Raw genomic sequence first — 12,723 nt, forward strand, 5'->3', positions numbered from 1 at the left:
GCCGGTCGACTTAAATAGCTGGGCTAGGCACTACGCGGCCCACTGGGGCTACGCCACGCGGCGTCACCGGTCCGATGGAGGAGACGAGCTTCGGATCGTTGGGTCAGGGCGTTTTCGGCTGGGACCCCTTCGCCAGTCTGACGTGGCAGGCGTGCCCGGGCGCCCCCATATCCACCCCATATTTAGGCTGGATATGAGGGGTACCGCTCAGCCTAGGCGTTTGAGGCATCCGTCTGGATCAAAAAATCATGACCGATCAGTGACCGGGTGACCCGCCCGGGCGTTTGAGGAGGGTTTGAGGCACCCGGCTGTAGATGCTCTAATGGAGGATCACAAGGGTGAGAGGTTGGTGTGGCACAACTTGCGAGATGAAGCAAAACCCAACCTTGTTTTGGTCTATCTCTGGTGTGACCGGTAAGTCATATATATGGTGGCTGCTAGGCATCAGCTGACTGATTTTGAGGGAAAATCAGTCGGCTACACTGCCGTCGGATCTGACACGTGGCACATGGATTGCAACATGGCGCAGTTGACCAGATCGTCTCTCTAGCACAACATCACTCTATCGCTCCTTGCTAGCACCATCGTCCTCCCGTCTTGTGCATTGCAGCTCCAACACTGATGAGACTGCAGCTCTGCCGCTGGTGACATCCATAGGTCATTGCATCGCAGCTCCTCCGACGGTGAGATCTGCATGTCACAGCACCTCGTATATTCCAATAAAGCTCCGCTGGCGCACATCACCACATGCGTTGCATTTCAGATTTTGCCATTCGCGAGATCTGTCGGTTGCAACACCACTCGCATTGCATCGCAATTCCATCACCCCGTGAGATCTGTAGGGACGCGATACCACACATGTTGCATGTCAGCATTACGCGGTGCCCCTATCGCCACAATAGCACGCCTCATCATCATGGCGTTGAAGCTTGCATTGCAGCATCACCACGGTCATCGACGTCGTTGCAGCATGCCTTGTCACCATGGCTATCGAAGCATCACCGCGGCCGCCCCCATCGGGTTGCAAAAATGGTAGCTACTGCGACCACCCCTTTGCAGCATATGTCGCGGTTGAGGCACTGACGAGCTATGTGGTTGCAGCACCTATCACCGGTTGCGGCGAGCTCTACAATTGCGACATGGTGACATTAGCCGCCAACAACACTAGATTGCAGTAATTGTGCCTGCCACGACCGCCGGTCATAAAACTGGCTACTGGTTGCAGCACTCCGACGAGATTCTGCGCTTGCAACACCGATGAGTGCTGTTGCGAGCGGCGGACCCGATGCCTTGTAACGCCGGTGCCAGGCTCCCTACTGCATCACGCCCCCATCATGTTGTCCTTGCAACATTTCCTTCAAAGAACCATGCAACGACGTCTCACCACGACTATCTCGTGCTGATTCGATTCGTCGGAGAAGTAGATGGAGCAAGGAGAGAGAAAGATCTAGCATCGGTAGAGGGAGGAACAAGACAGATCCCGGATATATGGTGTGGAGGAGTGCTCAACGCGTGGTATATATGAGAACAAATGTGGTGAGTGCTTCCCCGGTTGGGATGAGGATCAGGACGGAGCTGTGGTACGCGGGGGCCACCGGGACATGTGGCAAGCATGGGACGCGGCTTACGTCTGTGATGTGATCAGTCGGCTGATTTCAAGAGTTTCTCCATATGTACAAGAGAACCCATGTGGCATCGCCTCGCGATCACGATCTCAACTGACCTAGTTTCCAACTTACGGGTAACGAAAAGAATCAAGTTTTCTGCTAGGAAATCAAAAAATAAAACATAATGGCAAAAGAAAATCATACTCCTGCAAGACCATGCACCGAATTTCGACGGACCATCCACGCACATGTCACATGCCCGCTCCCTTCACCCCAGCCCCGGCTTGTGCCCAAGTCAGGACATGCTAGAAAAAGTGTGTGTGGTCTTCTTTTTCTCTTCTTATACACATTACTTAGTGGAGTGGGAAAAAATAAAATCAACTAGGCCTAGCTCTTGATGGAATTATTTTATTATAGAAGAAACAACCTGAGCACCAAGGGGTGAGCCGAGACTCGAACCCTGGCGGGCTAGGTGCGCACTCGCAGCTGTAGCCAACAGGGTGAAGCCCCATCCTCAGTGGAGTGAAGTGACTCCACTATTTAAATTGGTTTCACACCTCCACTTTTCTTTTGCGGGTACATCTCCTTCACTTTCAGGATGAGACTAAAGATTGCACCTTAATTCACTTGCTATTTATTCATAGGCCTTCGAGATTTACTTTAGGAATTTTCAGAAAATGACATTCGTCAAACACATTAATTCTAACAAAAAAATATACATACAAATCTCTATCTAATAATAAAGGGGCTATTGCTTTTGTCCGTATGTCATGTAATTTACCCCAAAAGTTGCTACAAATTACCCACTATGCCACCCATAAGTCAGAAAAAAACAAGTCATTTTCCATCACAGATTGCTGCGCCGGATTTTGGTTTATCACTCAGCGAACCACTGATCATAACAAATATGTTGTGGCCTGGTGGCTACAGCGCCACCCACTTTCCCTGGAGACTCAGATTCGAATCCACCATTATCGGCGTGATTCCTTGGCCTCGCCATGACTGTGGCGAATCCTTGGCTGCGCGGCAGCAACAACTTGTGGAGTCGATCCGACGGTTGTCGCCTCCGTCTCGACCTCATCTTTCACCCGTGCAACAGGTGATGAGCACTAGCGGCGGCGGCGAAAGAGGGAGTCGGGCTGCAGCTGAGTTGGGAGGCCTAGCCGAGGTGAGATGTGAGGAGCAGCATCGATGATACTCCTCCCATTCCATTGCCAACAGCGGCATCAGTGCATCTAGCATGAGGCAGATCTTGTCGCGTCAACGAGCGCATCCGCCAGGCGTCATCAGGCGATACCAATTGCTGATAGTTGCGTGGTGCTGGGATGAACGACTCGTCGGTGGACAAGGCGGTTGCCTTGCTGGTGAGCACAAGGTGTTTGTGCTAATGATTGAGCAAGTTGTCTAATTATATTGATGCTTACTTCAGTTTTCCACTACTGGATGCCGTTTGATTTTGCTTCATGTACAGTTTGGTAGAAAATGATTCACACATTACATCCAAAAAAGTATATATTTTTTCAGATCGCAAACGTCACCCTTATAGTTATTCGTACATTTTTCTTTTATAGTCACACTTCTAAATATATGTTTAAACAATATGCATCAGGAGTTTGGTCAGTATTCAATAACAAATTATTTATTTAATTGATAAATGAGGAGATGTGCAAGAAACAAGGGGTGCAGATGGTTAAATGCAAATTGAGCAGGTTGATGGGAGAGGTGTACGAAGAAAAAGGCAAAATAGATTGCTATTTTTGTCCTTGACAGGAAATTTGGGTTCTTTTTTAATGCTTGCCCTTTTTCTTTTGGAATAGAAATTATAAGATAGTTAAAATGGTACTTCTCTTATGAAAGACAACAAATATACATGATAAGCTTGCATAGATAACAACTTCAAACTATAATATTTTTCTTCTCCAAAGTTATTATAATATCTCAGTAGATGATAAGGCTTGATCAATGAAGAATATTCAAATAAGGTCTTCTTTAGATCACAATAATTATATGCCGTTGTAATACATGCCTGTCTGTCGTGGCGTCGCAACTCAACTATGAGGAGAATAGGATAATTTACATAGCCCTGCAGGTAACATCACATCAACTACCACAACTCCTAGCCAACTCTCATATTGTGTGATTAAAATGCTTTATCAATCAAACTATTGGTCACTCATAGACTACAATTAATTGGTATAATTTGGATGTGCAACACTAGAGATCAATTGATTGAATTGATGTAATTCTTCTTATCCAAATTGGCTCATAGTAATGCTTAAGCCAGATACAATTATCAGATATTTTCATCCTGTCAAGAAGATGATCTTTTATCCTGTCAAGCAGATGGTTATTTACTGGACGGTTAGAAGCGGGCGAAGTAGCGATCCGGACTCCAAAAACCTCCTCTACATTTGTCTTCGGTTTGCAGAAGAAAACGCGTTCAAACAACTCCACAGACCGCATGACTGCGTTGGATGGCTTTCGCGGTCCGAACAGCTCGGTTCAGATGGTTACGGAAGGTTTACGGGTCCATCTTGAAGATGCTCAAAGAGCATCAAAATCAAATTTGACGATTAAAAAGAAAACAATCAGCACGAATCTACAAGCAGATCCAAACGCCCCAAGAGGTCAAAACGCAGCCCACTGTCACTGAAGCACTGCCGATTTTTCGAACCCATCTTCCTCCTCGAGCCACCCGAGCCGGATCGGCCTAGGGTTAGGGTTCCGCCGCCATGGACGCCGCCGCCGCCGCCGCCGCGCAGAAGCGGAAGCGGGCGGAGCAGGAGGAGGAGCAGGCGGCTACTGACGGGCTCGACGTGCTCGACCTGCGGGCGGCGAAGCGGCTGCTGCTGGGCTTCGAGCGCCGCCTCCGCGACAACCTCGAGGCCCGCATGAAGCACCCGGACGACCCGGCCCGGTTCGCCGACTCCGAGCTCGCCCTCCACGCCGAGACGGACCGGCTCCGCCTCCTCGCCGGCGCGCCGGAGCTCTTCCCCGACCTGGTCCCGCTCGGCCTCGCCTCCTCCCTCTCCTCGCTCCTCACCCACGAAAACGCCGACCTGGCCGCCGCGGCCGCTTCCCTCCTCGCCGACCTCACCGACTCCGACGACCCCTCGGACCTCGCCGGGGTGCAGGCCCTCGCCGACGCGCTCGTCGACGCCAACGCGCTCGACCTGCTCGTGCACAACCTCTCGCGGCTCTCCGAGGCGGACCCCGACGAGGCCGAGGCGGTGCACCATTCCCTGGCCGTCCTCGAGAACCTCATCGACCTCCGCCCGCACCTCGCCGACCTCGTCTGTGACCGCACCAAGGTGCTCCGGTGGCTGCTGGCCCGTGTCAAGGCCCGCGACTTCGAGGCCAACAAGCAGTACGCCTCCGAGATCCTCGCCATCCTGCTGCAGAACAGCCCCGCCAACCAGAAGCGGCTTGGCCAGATGAACGGCGTCGACGGCCTGCTGCAGGCCGTCGCCATGTACAAGTCCAGGGACCCCAGGACCACCGACGAGGGGGAGATGCTCGAGAACCTCTTCGACTGCCTCTGCTGCGTGCTCATGCCGCTCGGGAACAAGGAGCGGTTCGTCAAGGCCGAGGGCGTCGAGCTCATGATCATTATCATGAAGCAGAAGAAGTCCGCCTACAGCTCCGCCATCAGGACGCTGGATTTCGCCATGACCAGGTTCCCCCCTGCCTGCGAGCGCTTTGTCGACGTGCTCGGGCTCAAGACTGCTTTTGCGGCGTTCATGGGTAAGGCAAGTGATAGACAGCTGCTCCATTCCTTCTTATTTTGGTTCATATATTATGTGATTTCAGATGTTTTGAGTAGTAGGTACACCTTAATTCAGTAATTCACCACCATCCCCTGGAATCTCATATGTTCATCGACTGCCGCTAGGTTCATATTATAGTTTTTGTAGCCAATATAAAGCTGAAAATGGATGAATATTCGTGTATTGATTAACTGGTGCTAGAATTTTCAAACAAGCTTGTATCATAATGTATACATTGTTGATAAGGCTGGTTGTTATGTGGCCTCATGCTGTTCCGTTTGTTTCTATATACATCTGCCGCAGTAACATACATAACGGATTCTTTGGAAAATACAAGTAACTGAGTTAGAGAAAAGAGCAGATAAGAAAATTGACTGATAAGCTGCGAGTCAAGGAGCTTCTTTGTTTGAAACTGGCCTATATTACAGAACAGCTCCTTTTCAGTGATAAACAACTGCTCCTTGCCTTGTTCCTTTTATCTATCTTCAATGATTACAGATATTCGAGTAGTACAACTTAATTCAGTAATTCATCACCATTCCCTGGAATTGCATATGATCATGGACTGCTGCTAGGTCCATTATAAATTTTATAGCCAATGTAAATAAAGCTGAAAATAGATGAAATGTTTATGTATTGATATCTGGCGCTAGAATTTTCAATCAAGCTTGTATCATAATTGTGTAAGCTGTTGAGTTAGTAAACCTAAAGACTGTTAATAGTTATTTTGCTCAATTTTGTGACAATGGCTGGTTGTTATGTTGCTTCATGTTTTGTCCCTTTTGTTGTATATATCTGGTGCAGTAACATGCATAATGTTCTATCAAAAAATAGAACTGTAATGGAATTAGAGAAAAAAGGTAGATCTGAAAATTCACTGATAAGCGAGTTGGCGAGTCAGGAGTTTCATTGTCTCAAGCTGGCCTTAATTACAAAACACGCTCCATTCGCAATTTTAACTTGAGACTGTTTTCTGATATATTTGTAAGCATGTTATAATTGCTTCTGAAATATGGGCTTTCAGATTCCTGTGAACAAGAAAAACAAAAATGAGAGCTATCAGGAGGAGCTAGAAGAACGCATCATTTCACTAGTTGCTTCATTGTTTGGTAAGCAGGCAAGTCTGTTCCAATGTCCGTTATACACTGCTGTTCTGGATTGTATGTATATGAACCTGCAGCAGAGGATCGACAAATATACTTACATTTCTACAAATCAGCTTATGAACCACCAGTTATCTACAGGGTTTTCTGTTAACTACTCCCTCCGTCCCAAAATAAGTGTCTCAAGCTTAGTACAACTTTGTACTAACTCTAGTACAAAGTTGAGACACTTATTTTGGGACGGAGGGAGTATTTCCCTACTAGAAGTTCGAGTATGCCGTGAACATGATGGCTTATCTTCTCCAGTCACTTTTATCTGATTAGAAAAATTGCTTTAATTACATTACTGATTTAACTCTAGCATGTGCAAATTTCAAATCTACATCTCTGACAGTACTTCTGAATATTATGGTTGCACTTGAAGATTCAATGTTTTGCCATGCTGTTTACTGTCATTTCAGTTTTCACAACACCATGCCAAAGCCTGTAGTTCATGGTTTCCCAGGCCACCGAATCGAAATATATTACAGAGAAAACGTAGTTTACATAATATTTACAAGGTGTCAAAGTTCCACAGGAAACAGGGCATAACCTAAACAGATTGAAAACTGAAGAGACAGAAAAACCAGGCCTCAGGCCACAACCAGAAACAGCAAACTAAAAGTGAATTTGGCATAGGAAAATTAACAATATGAACAAATGCTTTGTTTCTTATTTAATGAACTAATCAAACTTGTTGAAGTATCAGTCAGTTGTTGAGGAACCCTAGTAGCCTGCCACCATTCCACCTTTGTCCCCATATAATCCATATCATTATCAGTGTGTGATTTGGCTAGATAAAGTACATCGAAAACTTGGTTAGATGTGCCCTAAGTTCCAGTGGTGCTGAATAAACTGGCACTGAAAGTTACTTGTTTGAGCACACCTACTTCCTCACACCCACAAATAAGCATAGATCCTGATAAATTTGCACCAGAGGAATCCTTGTTTGCCATGTAAATAGGTTTGTTGGTGCTGCAGTAACAAGGACAAATAGTTCAGCATTTTAATTCATGCAATCATCATCTTTTTATTTTTGTACGAGGACTTTACAGCTCATGTTTGATTGTTACCCTCTTCTGTTAGGTGGTATCACGAAAGGTTCACGAAGGATCAGGTTACTAGGCAAATTTGTTGAGAATGAATGCGAAAAGATAGACCGTCTGATGGAGCTATACATACGGTAAATCTAGTTTCAAGAGAGCCAAGGGAACTGCTGTCATTTCCTTGTTATTAATTGCTAGTATGATCTCTTTGCGCCATGCAGGTATTCAGACAGAGTGAAAGCTGAGACCGAAAGGTTCGAAAGCCTCGATTTAGATGATTTAGAGGTGCCCTTTCTGTCTTGTGACCTCCATGTCAAATCCAAACAGATTATTTATTGCTAAATTGCATGCTCTTATCTCTTAGATGGACGATGATGAGCGGTACAACCGGAAACTTGAAGCTGGGCTTTACACGCTTCAGGTATTACCGCAGTGGCATGGCAGTGCTGCATCTGATGATATTTTCCAGCCTATATTCTGTTGATTCTTGTTCACTCCACCAAGCTTCTGAAACAGTTGTTTGTATGTTTCAGCTAGTGGCGCTTATTCTTGGGCATATCTGGCACTCCGGGTAAGTAAGGCTTCATTCAGTCTTTCTTCCCCCCTTTACTGCTCTGTTGTACAGAGAGCCATGAATGAGATTAAAATGAACTGCGGTGTTCATCTTTTGCTCCCTGTCATTAATTTTCAGGAACTCACAGATGAGGACAAGAATAGAGTTGCTCCTGAGACAGAACAAGCTGACAAAGGATGATGTCAGGGAGATACTTCAGGCATGTCATTCCTTTCTCGAATAAATCATATGTTGTCGAGTAGTTTATGATGGGAACTAGCGCGAATGGTCATTCGCCGGTTTTCTGCCTTGAACAATAGGGAGGCTGTCTGCATTCTTCAAGTAGGCAATGTTTTTGACAGTTTATTAATCAGCTTGTTGATGCCTGATTCGGATGTGATGCAGGAGTACCACGACAACATCGGGGACCTGGATGGGCCGGAAGAGAAGGAGAAGGCGCAAGGGCGGACCAAGGAAATCATAGCCGCGTTGTCGTGATGCATCGTCTTCCCGTAGCATTCCACAAGATGAATCCATGACCGGATTGAAATGTGCATCTCATTTGCGCTTTGTTTGTAAACTAGCCAGCAGTTATCCGCAAAAGTCGTCTTCTTCTGAGAATACATACGTGTAGGCTGTGTTGTTCAACTTGTGGAGGAGCAACAAACTGGCATTGCACCTGACCTGTGCTGTGTAGCTTCAGACAATTACTTACTTGCATCAGTTTTGACAGAATGGTCTTGTGATTTTTGTGTCATTGTCACCACTAGATTTAGTGCCGCTTCCAAGTTTATCTCATCTTTGGCAGTTCTAGAGAACAAGATACAATGCCCATGTATTTACGGTTTTTTTTCGTAACAAATTCTCTTAAAAAAGATTATTTGCCTCGTTACTGTCATTTAAAAAAAATGCTGTCAAAAACAGTTTCTATGTCTCGATTAAGTGAGGGAAGAAACTCTTAAAAATATCTTCTTTTAGTGAACTATAGTATTATAGTAGTATCACCTTGGAAAGAAAGGCAAAGCTTTGCTTGGCTCACTGCAGGAAGAGGATGGTGTATTATCCTCTCGGCGCCAGCGCTGCTGTGCGTTGCCACTTCTCGCCCCTCCTTCCTTGCAGCGCTCCGCCGGCGACGGCGGCCACCCCACCCCGTCGCTGTGCCCTACACCCCTGCTCCAGCTCCATCCTCTTAGGAGCACGAAGGGTTGGTCAAACGAGAGGCTCCGGCGTGGTGGGGGTAGTAGCCATGCGCCTGCAGCGTGGTCGACATGCACGGCGAGTCGGGGACGAAGGGGCGAAGAGCCGGTGCTGCCCGCGGCCACTGCAATAGCGACGAGCCCATGCTGGCTAGGGTTTAACCCTAGCATCGGCAGGGTTTGCCTCGTGGACGAGCTGGCGGTCTTCACGATGGCCTCCTCTTGCTCCGCAGCAGCGACGAGGGTGAACACGGCCGCGACATTGATCTTGGCTTCCTGCGTGTGCCGGCGGCCCTTGGCCGATTGGACGGCGCACTGAGGGGGGGGGGGGGGTGGCACGGGGCTTGCCTCCTTGTCGGAGATGGGGCTGGCGGAGGTGAGGGAGGCGAGGTCGGCGACGTCGTCGTCCATGGCGCACGCGGGGGCGGGAGGTTTTTTTTGAAAGTGGGGGGAGGGGGGAGGGGGGAATGGTGGCGCTGTGTCACTGACAGGTGGGCCAGGGGGAGGAGAAGGGCAAGTGTCATGCGCGTCCGTCCCGTATCCGCGCCGACACAAACGCGGTCCAAATTTGGGCCTGAAATGGGTCGTGGGGCGGATGAAAAAAGGGCGAGCATCCGTTTAGATCGCCGCATTGGGTAACTTTTGTGTCCGTCGCGATCAAACAAATGCGCGCATACAAAATGAGTCGGCCAGGTGGAGTTGATCTTACGGAAACTTCCTACGCATTATTTTCACGGAAGACGACTACACCAGTCCCTGCCCCTGATTTCCATCGGTGGCCCCCCTCTACGTTAACTCGCAAATATAACGGGCTCGGGCCCGGCCCGGTTTCAGGCTCAATATCTAGGCCCATGTCCGGGTCCGGCCCGTGAGGAGCGTTGGGCCGGGTCGCCGGGCCTGGCTGCCCATGGCCAGGTATACTCCAACCGTAAAGCTACACTTCAGTCTGTAATAAAAAATCCGTCGAAAATGTCCGTAAGTTTAGCCTTAGAGTCGTTAGAGAAAGGGAGAAAGAAGACGAGAAGATGGTGTATTATCCGCTCGCCGCCGCCGTGCGCTGCCACTGCCCGCCCCTCCTCCTCCCCCGCCGCGCCCCGCCGGCGACGGCGGCCACCCCACTCCGTAGCCGCCCCCTCCAGCTCCGTCCCCTCACATCCTCGCCCGGACTGCGGACCCGTGGCCGCCGCCACGCCGTCGACCCCGAGGACGACGGCGGGGAAGACGACGGCTTCCTCACCCTCGACCTGGAGGACTTCGAGGGGTTCGCCGACGCCGACGAGGAGGCGGAGGGGCCGTCGCCGTGGGAGGGGGCCGTGGTGTACCGGCGCGACGCGGCGGCGCAGCACGTCGAGTATGCCACCACCCTGGAGCGTCTCGGCCTGGCCGACCTCTCGTCCCCGCACTCCCGCGCGCGCGCCGCCGCCATGGGCATAATGCCCCCCTCCAAGCCGCGGCCCGGCGCCGGGGAGGCCGCGACGACGCCCGTGCTCGTCTCCGTCGACGTCGCCCGGCGCCGCGGCAGGCTCCGGCTCGACGGCATCCTGCGCACCGTCATCACCCTCGGCTGCTACCGGTGAGCACCCCCGATCCAGCACCCACCTCCTCCTGCCGCCGCTTCTCGTCTCATCTTATCTGCTGTTGCTGCATGTCTGTCTGCAATGCATCATGGACAGAAATTTCAGAGCCAAGTGAAAGAAAGTATCGATGCTGCCATTCTGAATCCTACTCTACATCATAGCACTAGCTGCGTGCTAACTTCTTAGCAATGACTAATCATCCGCCGCCCAAATCGCTAGCACCGCCCCGTTGTTACTGCCGCGCACCGGCGCGCGCGAGTGCTTAATCTGCCCGGCCGCCGCACTTCTGAAACCATGTCACTTACCCATCTACAAACATCCTACAGAGTTTCAAACTGCCACATTTTACAGCTAGCTAGCTCGGCAAAGTTTAATCTGGCATGCCAGGACTCAGGGAGGGCAGTTTGTGCAATCTCACTATATGGGTAAACTCGCATCATATCGGTCTTCCTTCATTCCTCCTTGAACCTCAGCATCATGGATATAATCCAAGCATGAAAAGTTGCTCTGTTTCTAGTAGAGTATTGTTTCCTTTTTATTATCTCAAAGGCATCATATGTACTGATCTTTCAGTTGGAGCTGACATGGCGGCATGTACTGATGCTTTTGCCAGAGATGATAATTGAAAGAAAGGTTCTAGTAATTGTGAAACATGGAGATACTTTGGTTCTAGTAATTGCAAGAAAGATTTGTTGAATAAGTATCTCATACCACAACTGATGTAGCTACATCATACTTTGGTTCTATTAGCAAGGCTGTTTTTTGGTCATTAGATCCATTGTTGGCTGTTAAGGGGGGATACTATATTCTGGCGTTGTTGACTCTTTGAAAGAACCGCAACGTAGTTTTTCTCGTGATAAAAGTAGCGTTCCATTTATGGCCTGAATTTCGACTTGGCTGATTTAAGGATACAACTTAGCAGTGTTGTTGTTGGTTCTGAAACCTGTTATTAATTATTATGCTTCCTTATGCAGGTGTGCTGAGCCAGCTGCCGAAGGCGTATTCGCGAATTTCTCTCTCCTGCTGACAGAAGACCCGGTGGAGGAACCCGACGTGGTCGACCTCGGCACCATATACGAAGAAGACAGAACCAAATTCCCTTCAATAACTGGCAGCGAGGACGAGAACGATGAAGATATAGACTGGGATGACCGCCTGCATTTCCCGGCCGGGGAGAAGGAGATCGACATCTCGAAGAACCTTCGGGACATCATCCACCTGGAGATAACGCTGGATGTCTTCTGCAGCAGCACCTGCAAGGGCCTGTGCCTCGTCTGCGGCGCAAACCTCAACACGAGTAGCTGCAGCTGCAGCATGGAGGAGCCGCAGGCCAAGGACGCCAGGCGTCCGGGAACCCTCAAAGACCTGCTGAAGCCTATGCAGAGAAGATTATGATGAGGCAGACAGTGCAGATGTAGGTATCTTGTAACCTGTGTGATAGTCTTTAGGATTGCCATGAGCAAGATATGCAGCCCGGTGAAAATGCAAATACTTGATGGTGGCGATAGAGGGGAACTAGACCTGCGACATTTGAGTCGCATCTCATGCTTCGCTGCACCGACGGTGCAAATCTCTTTGGCAGTTCCTCAGAAGTTCATGATTATCATTTGTATTGCCTCATCTTACTGTCTGAAAGTAGAAGCCCGCAATGCAATGCTAGGATATAATGTTGTACCGCAAAACCTGAAATGATATGTACATTTATCACTGGTTAACTCCCTGGGAAAGTTAGATTAAATTGCTCTAACACAAGGCAGAATTCTTCATGCTAGCAAGTGTTATGTTTTTGCTGGAACACTTGCATCTTTCAGGTTTTACTTCTTGTACCAACAGGT

The 12,723-nt window shown here is 49.0% G+C and overlaps 2 protein-coding genes across 2 annotated transcripts; both read left to right on the forward strand.

Annotated features, from left to right (window-relative positions):
- The first annotated feature begins 4,221 nt into the window (after nucleotides 1-4,221).
- Nucleotides 4,222-8,865, forward strand: LOC125519769 (ARM repeat superfamily protein). The gene is made up of 8 exons (XM_048684525.2): nucleotides 4,222-5,356; nucleotides 6,399-6,483; nucleotides 7,603-7,699; nucleotides 7,784-7,847; nucleotides 7,927-7,983; nucleotides 8,096-8,133; nucleotides 8,254-8,335; nucleotides 8,521-8,865. Exons 1-8 carry the CDS (start codon nucleotides 4,340-4,342, stop codon nucleotides 8,611-8,613), a joined length of 1,533 nt encoding a protein of 510 aa, XP_048540482.1. The 5' UTR covers nucleotides 4,222-4,339; the 3' UTR covers nucleotides 8,614-8,865.
- A 1,415-nt stretch (nucleotides 8,866-10,280) lies between these two features.
- On the forward strand, nucleotides 10,281-12,654 carry LOC125522304 (large ribosomal RNA subunit accumulation protein YCED homolog 1, chloroplastic). Its single transcript, XM_048687376.2, has 2 exons — nucleotides 10,281-10,884; nucleotides 11,863-12,654. The coding sequence occupies exons 1-2, from the start codon at nucleotides 10,337-10,339 to the stop codon at nucleotides 12,281-12,283; spliced, it is 969 nt and encodes a 322-aa protein (XP_048543333.1). The 5' UTR covers nucleotides 10,281-10,336; the 3' UTR covers nucleotides 12,284-12,654.
- The last annotated feature ends 69 nt before the right edge of the window (nucleotides 12,655-12,723 follow it).

The sequence above is a fragment of the Triticum urartu genome, chromosome 7A (genome assembly GCF_056163025.1).
Source record: "Triticum urartu cultivar PI428250 chromosome 7A, HENAU_Tu73, whole genome shotgun sequence".
NCBI lineage: Eukaryota > Viridiplantae > Streptophyta > Magnoliopsida > Poales > Poaceae > Triticum > Triticum urartu.

What these genes read in the sequence shown, in the direction of transcription:
- LOC125522304 (XM_048687376.2), top strand. Translation starts at nt 10,337, where the DNA reads ATGGTGTATTATCCGCTCGCCGCCGCCGTGCGCTGCCACTGCCCGCCC. An exon ending in ATCACCCTCGGCTGCTACCG is followed by an intron (nt 10,885 to 11,862) that starts GTGAGCACCCCC and finishes TTCCTTATGCAG; the next exon opens with GTGTGCTGAGCCAGCTGCCG.
- LOC125519769 (XM_048684525.2), top strand. Translation starts at nt 4,340, where the DNA reads ATGGACGCCGCCGCCGCCGCCGCCGCGCAGAAGCGGAAGCGGGCGGAG. An exon ending in ACTAGTTGCTTCATTGTTTG is followed by an intron (nt 6,484 to 7,602) that starts GTAAGCAGGCAA and finishes CTCTTCTGTTAG; the next exon opens with GTGGTATCACGAAAGGTTCA. An exon ending in ATGTCAGGGAGATACTTCAG is followed by an intron (nt 8,336 to 8,520) that starts GCATGTCATTCC and finishes GATGTGATGCAG; the next exon opens with GAGTACCACGACAACATCGG.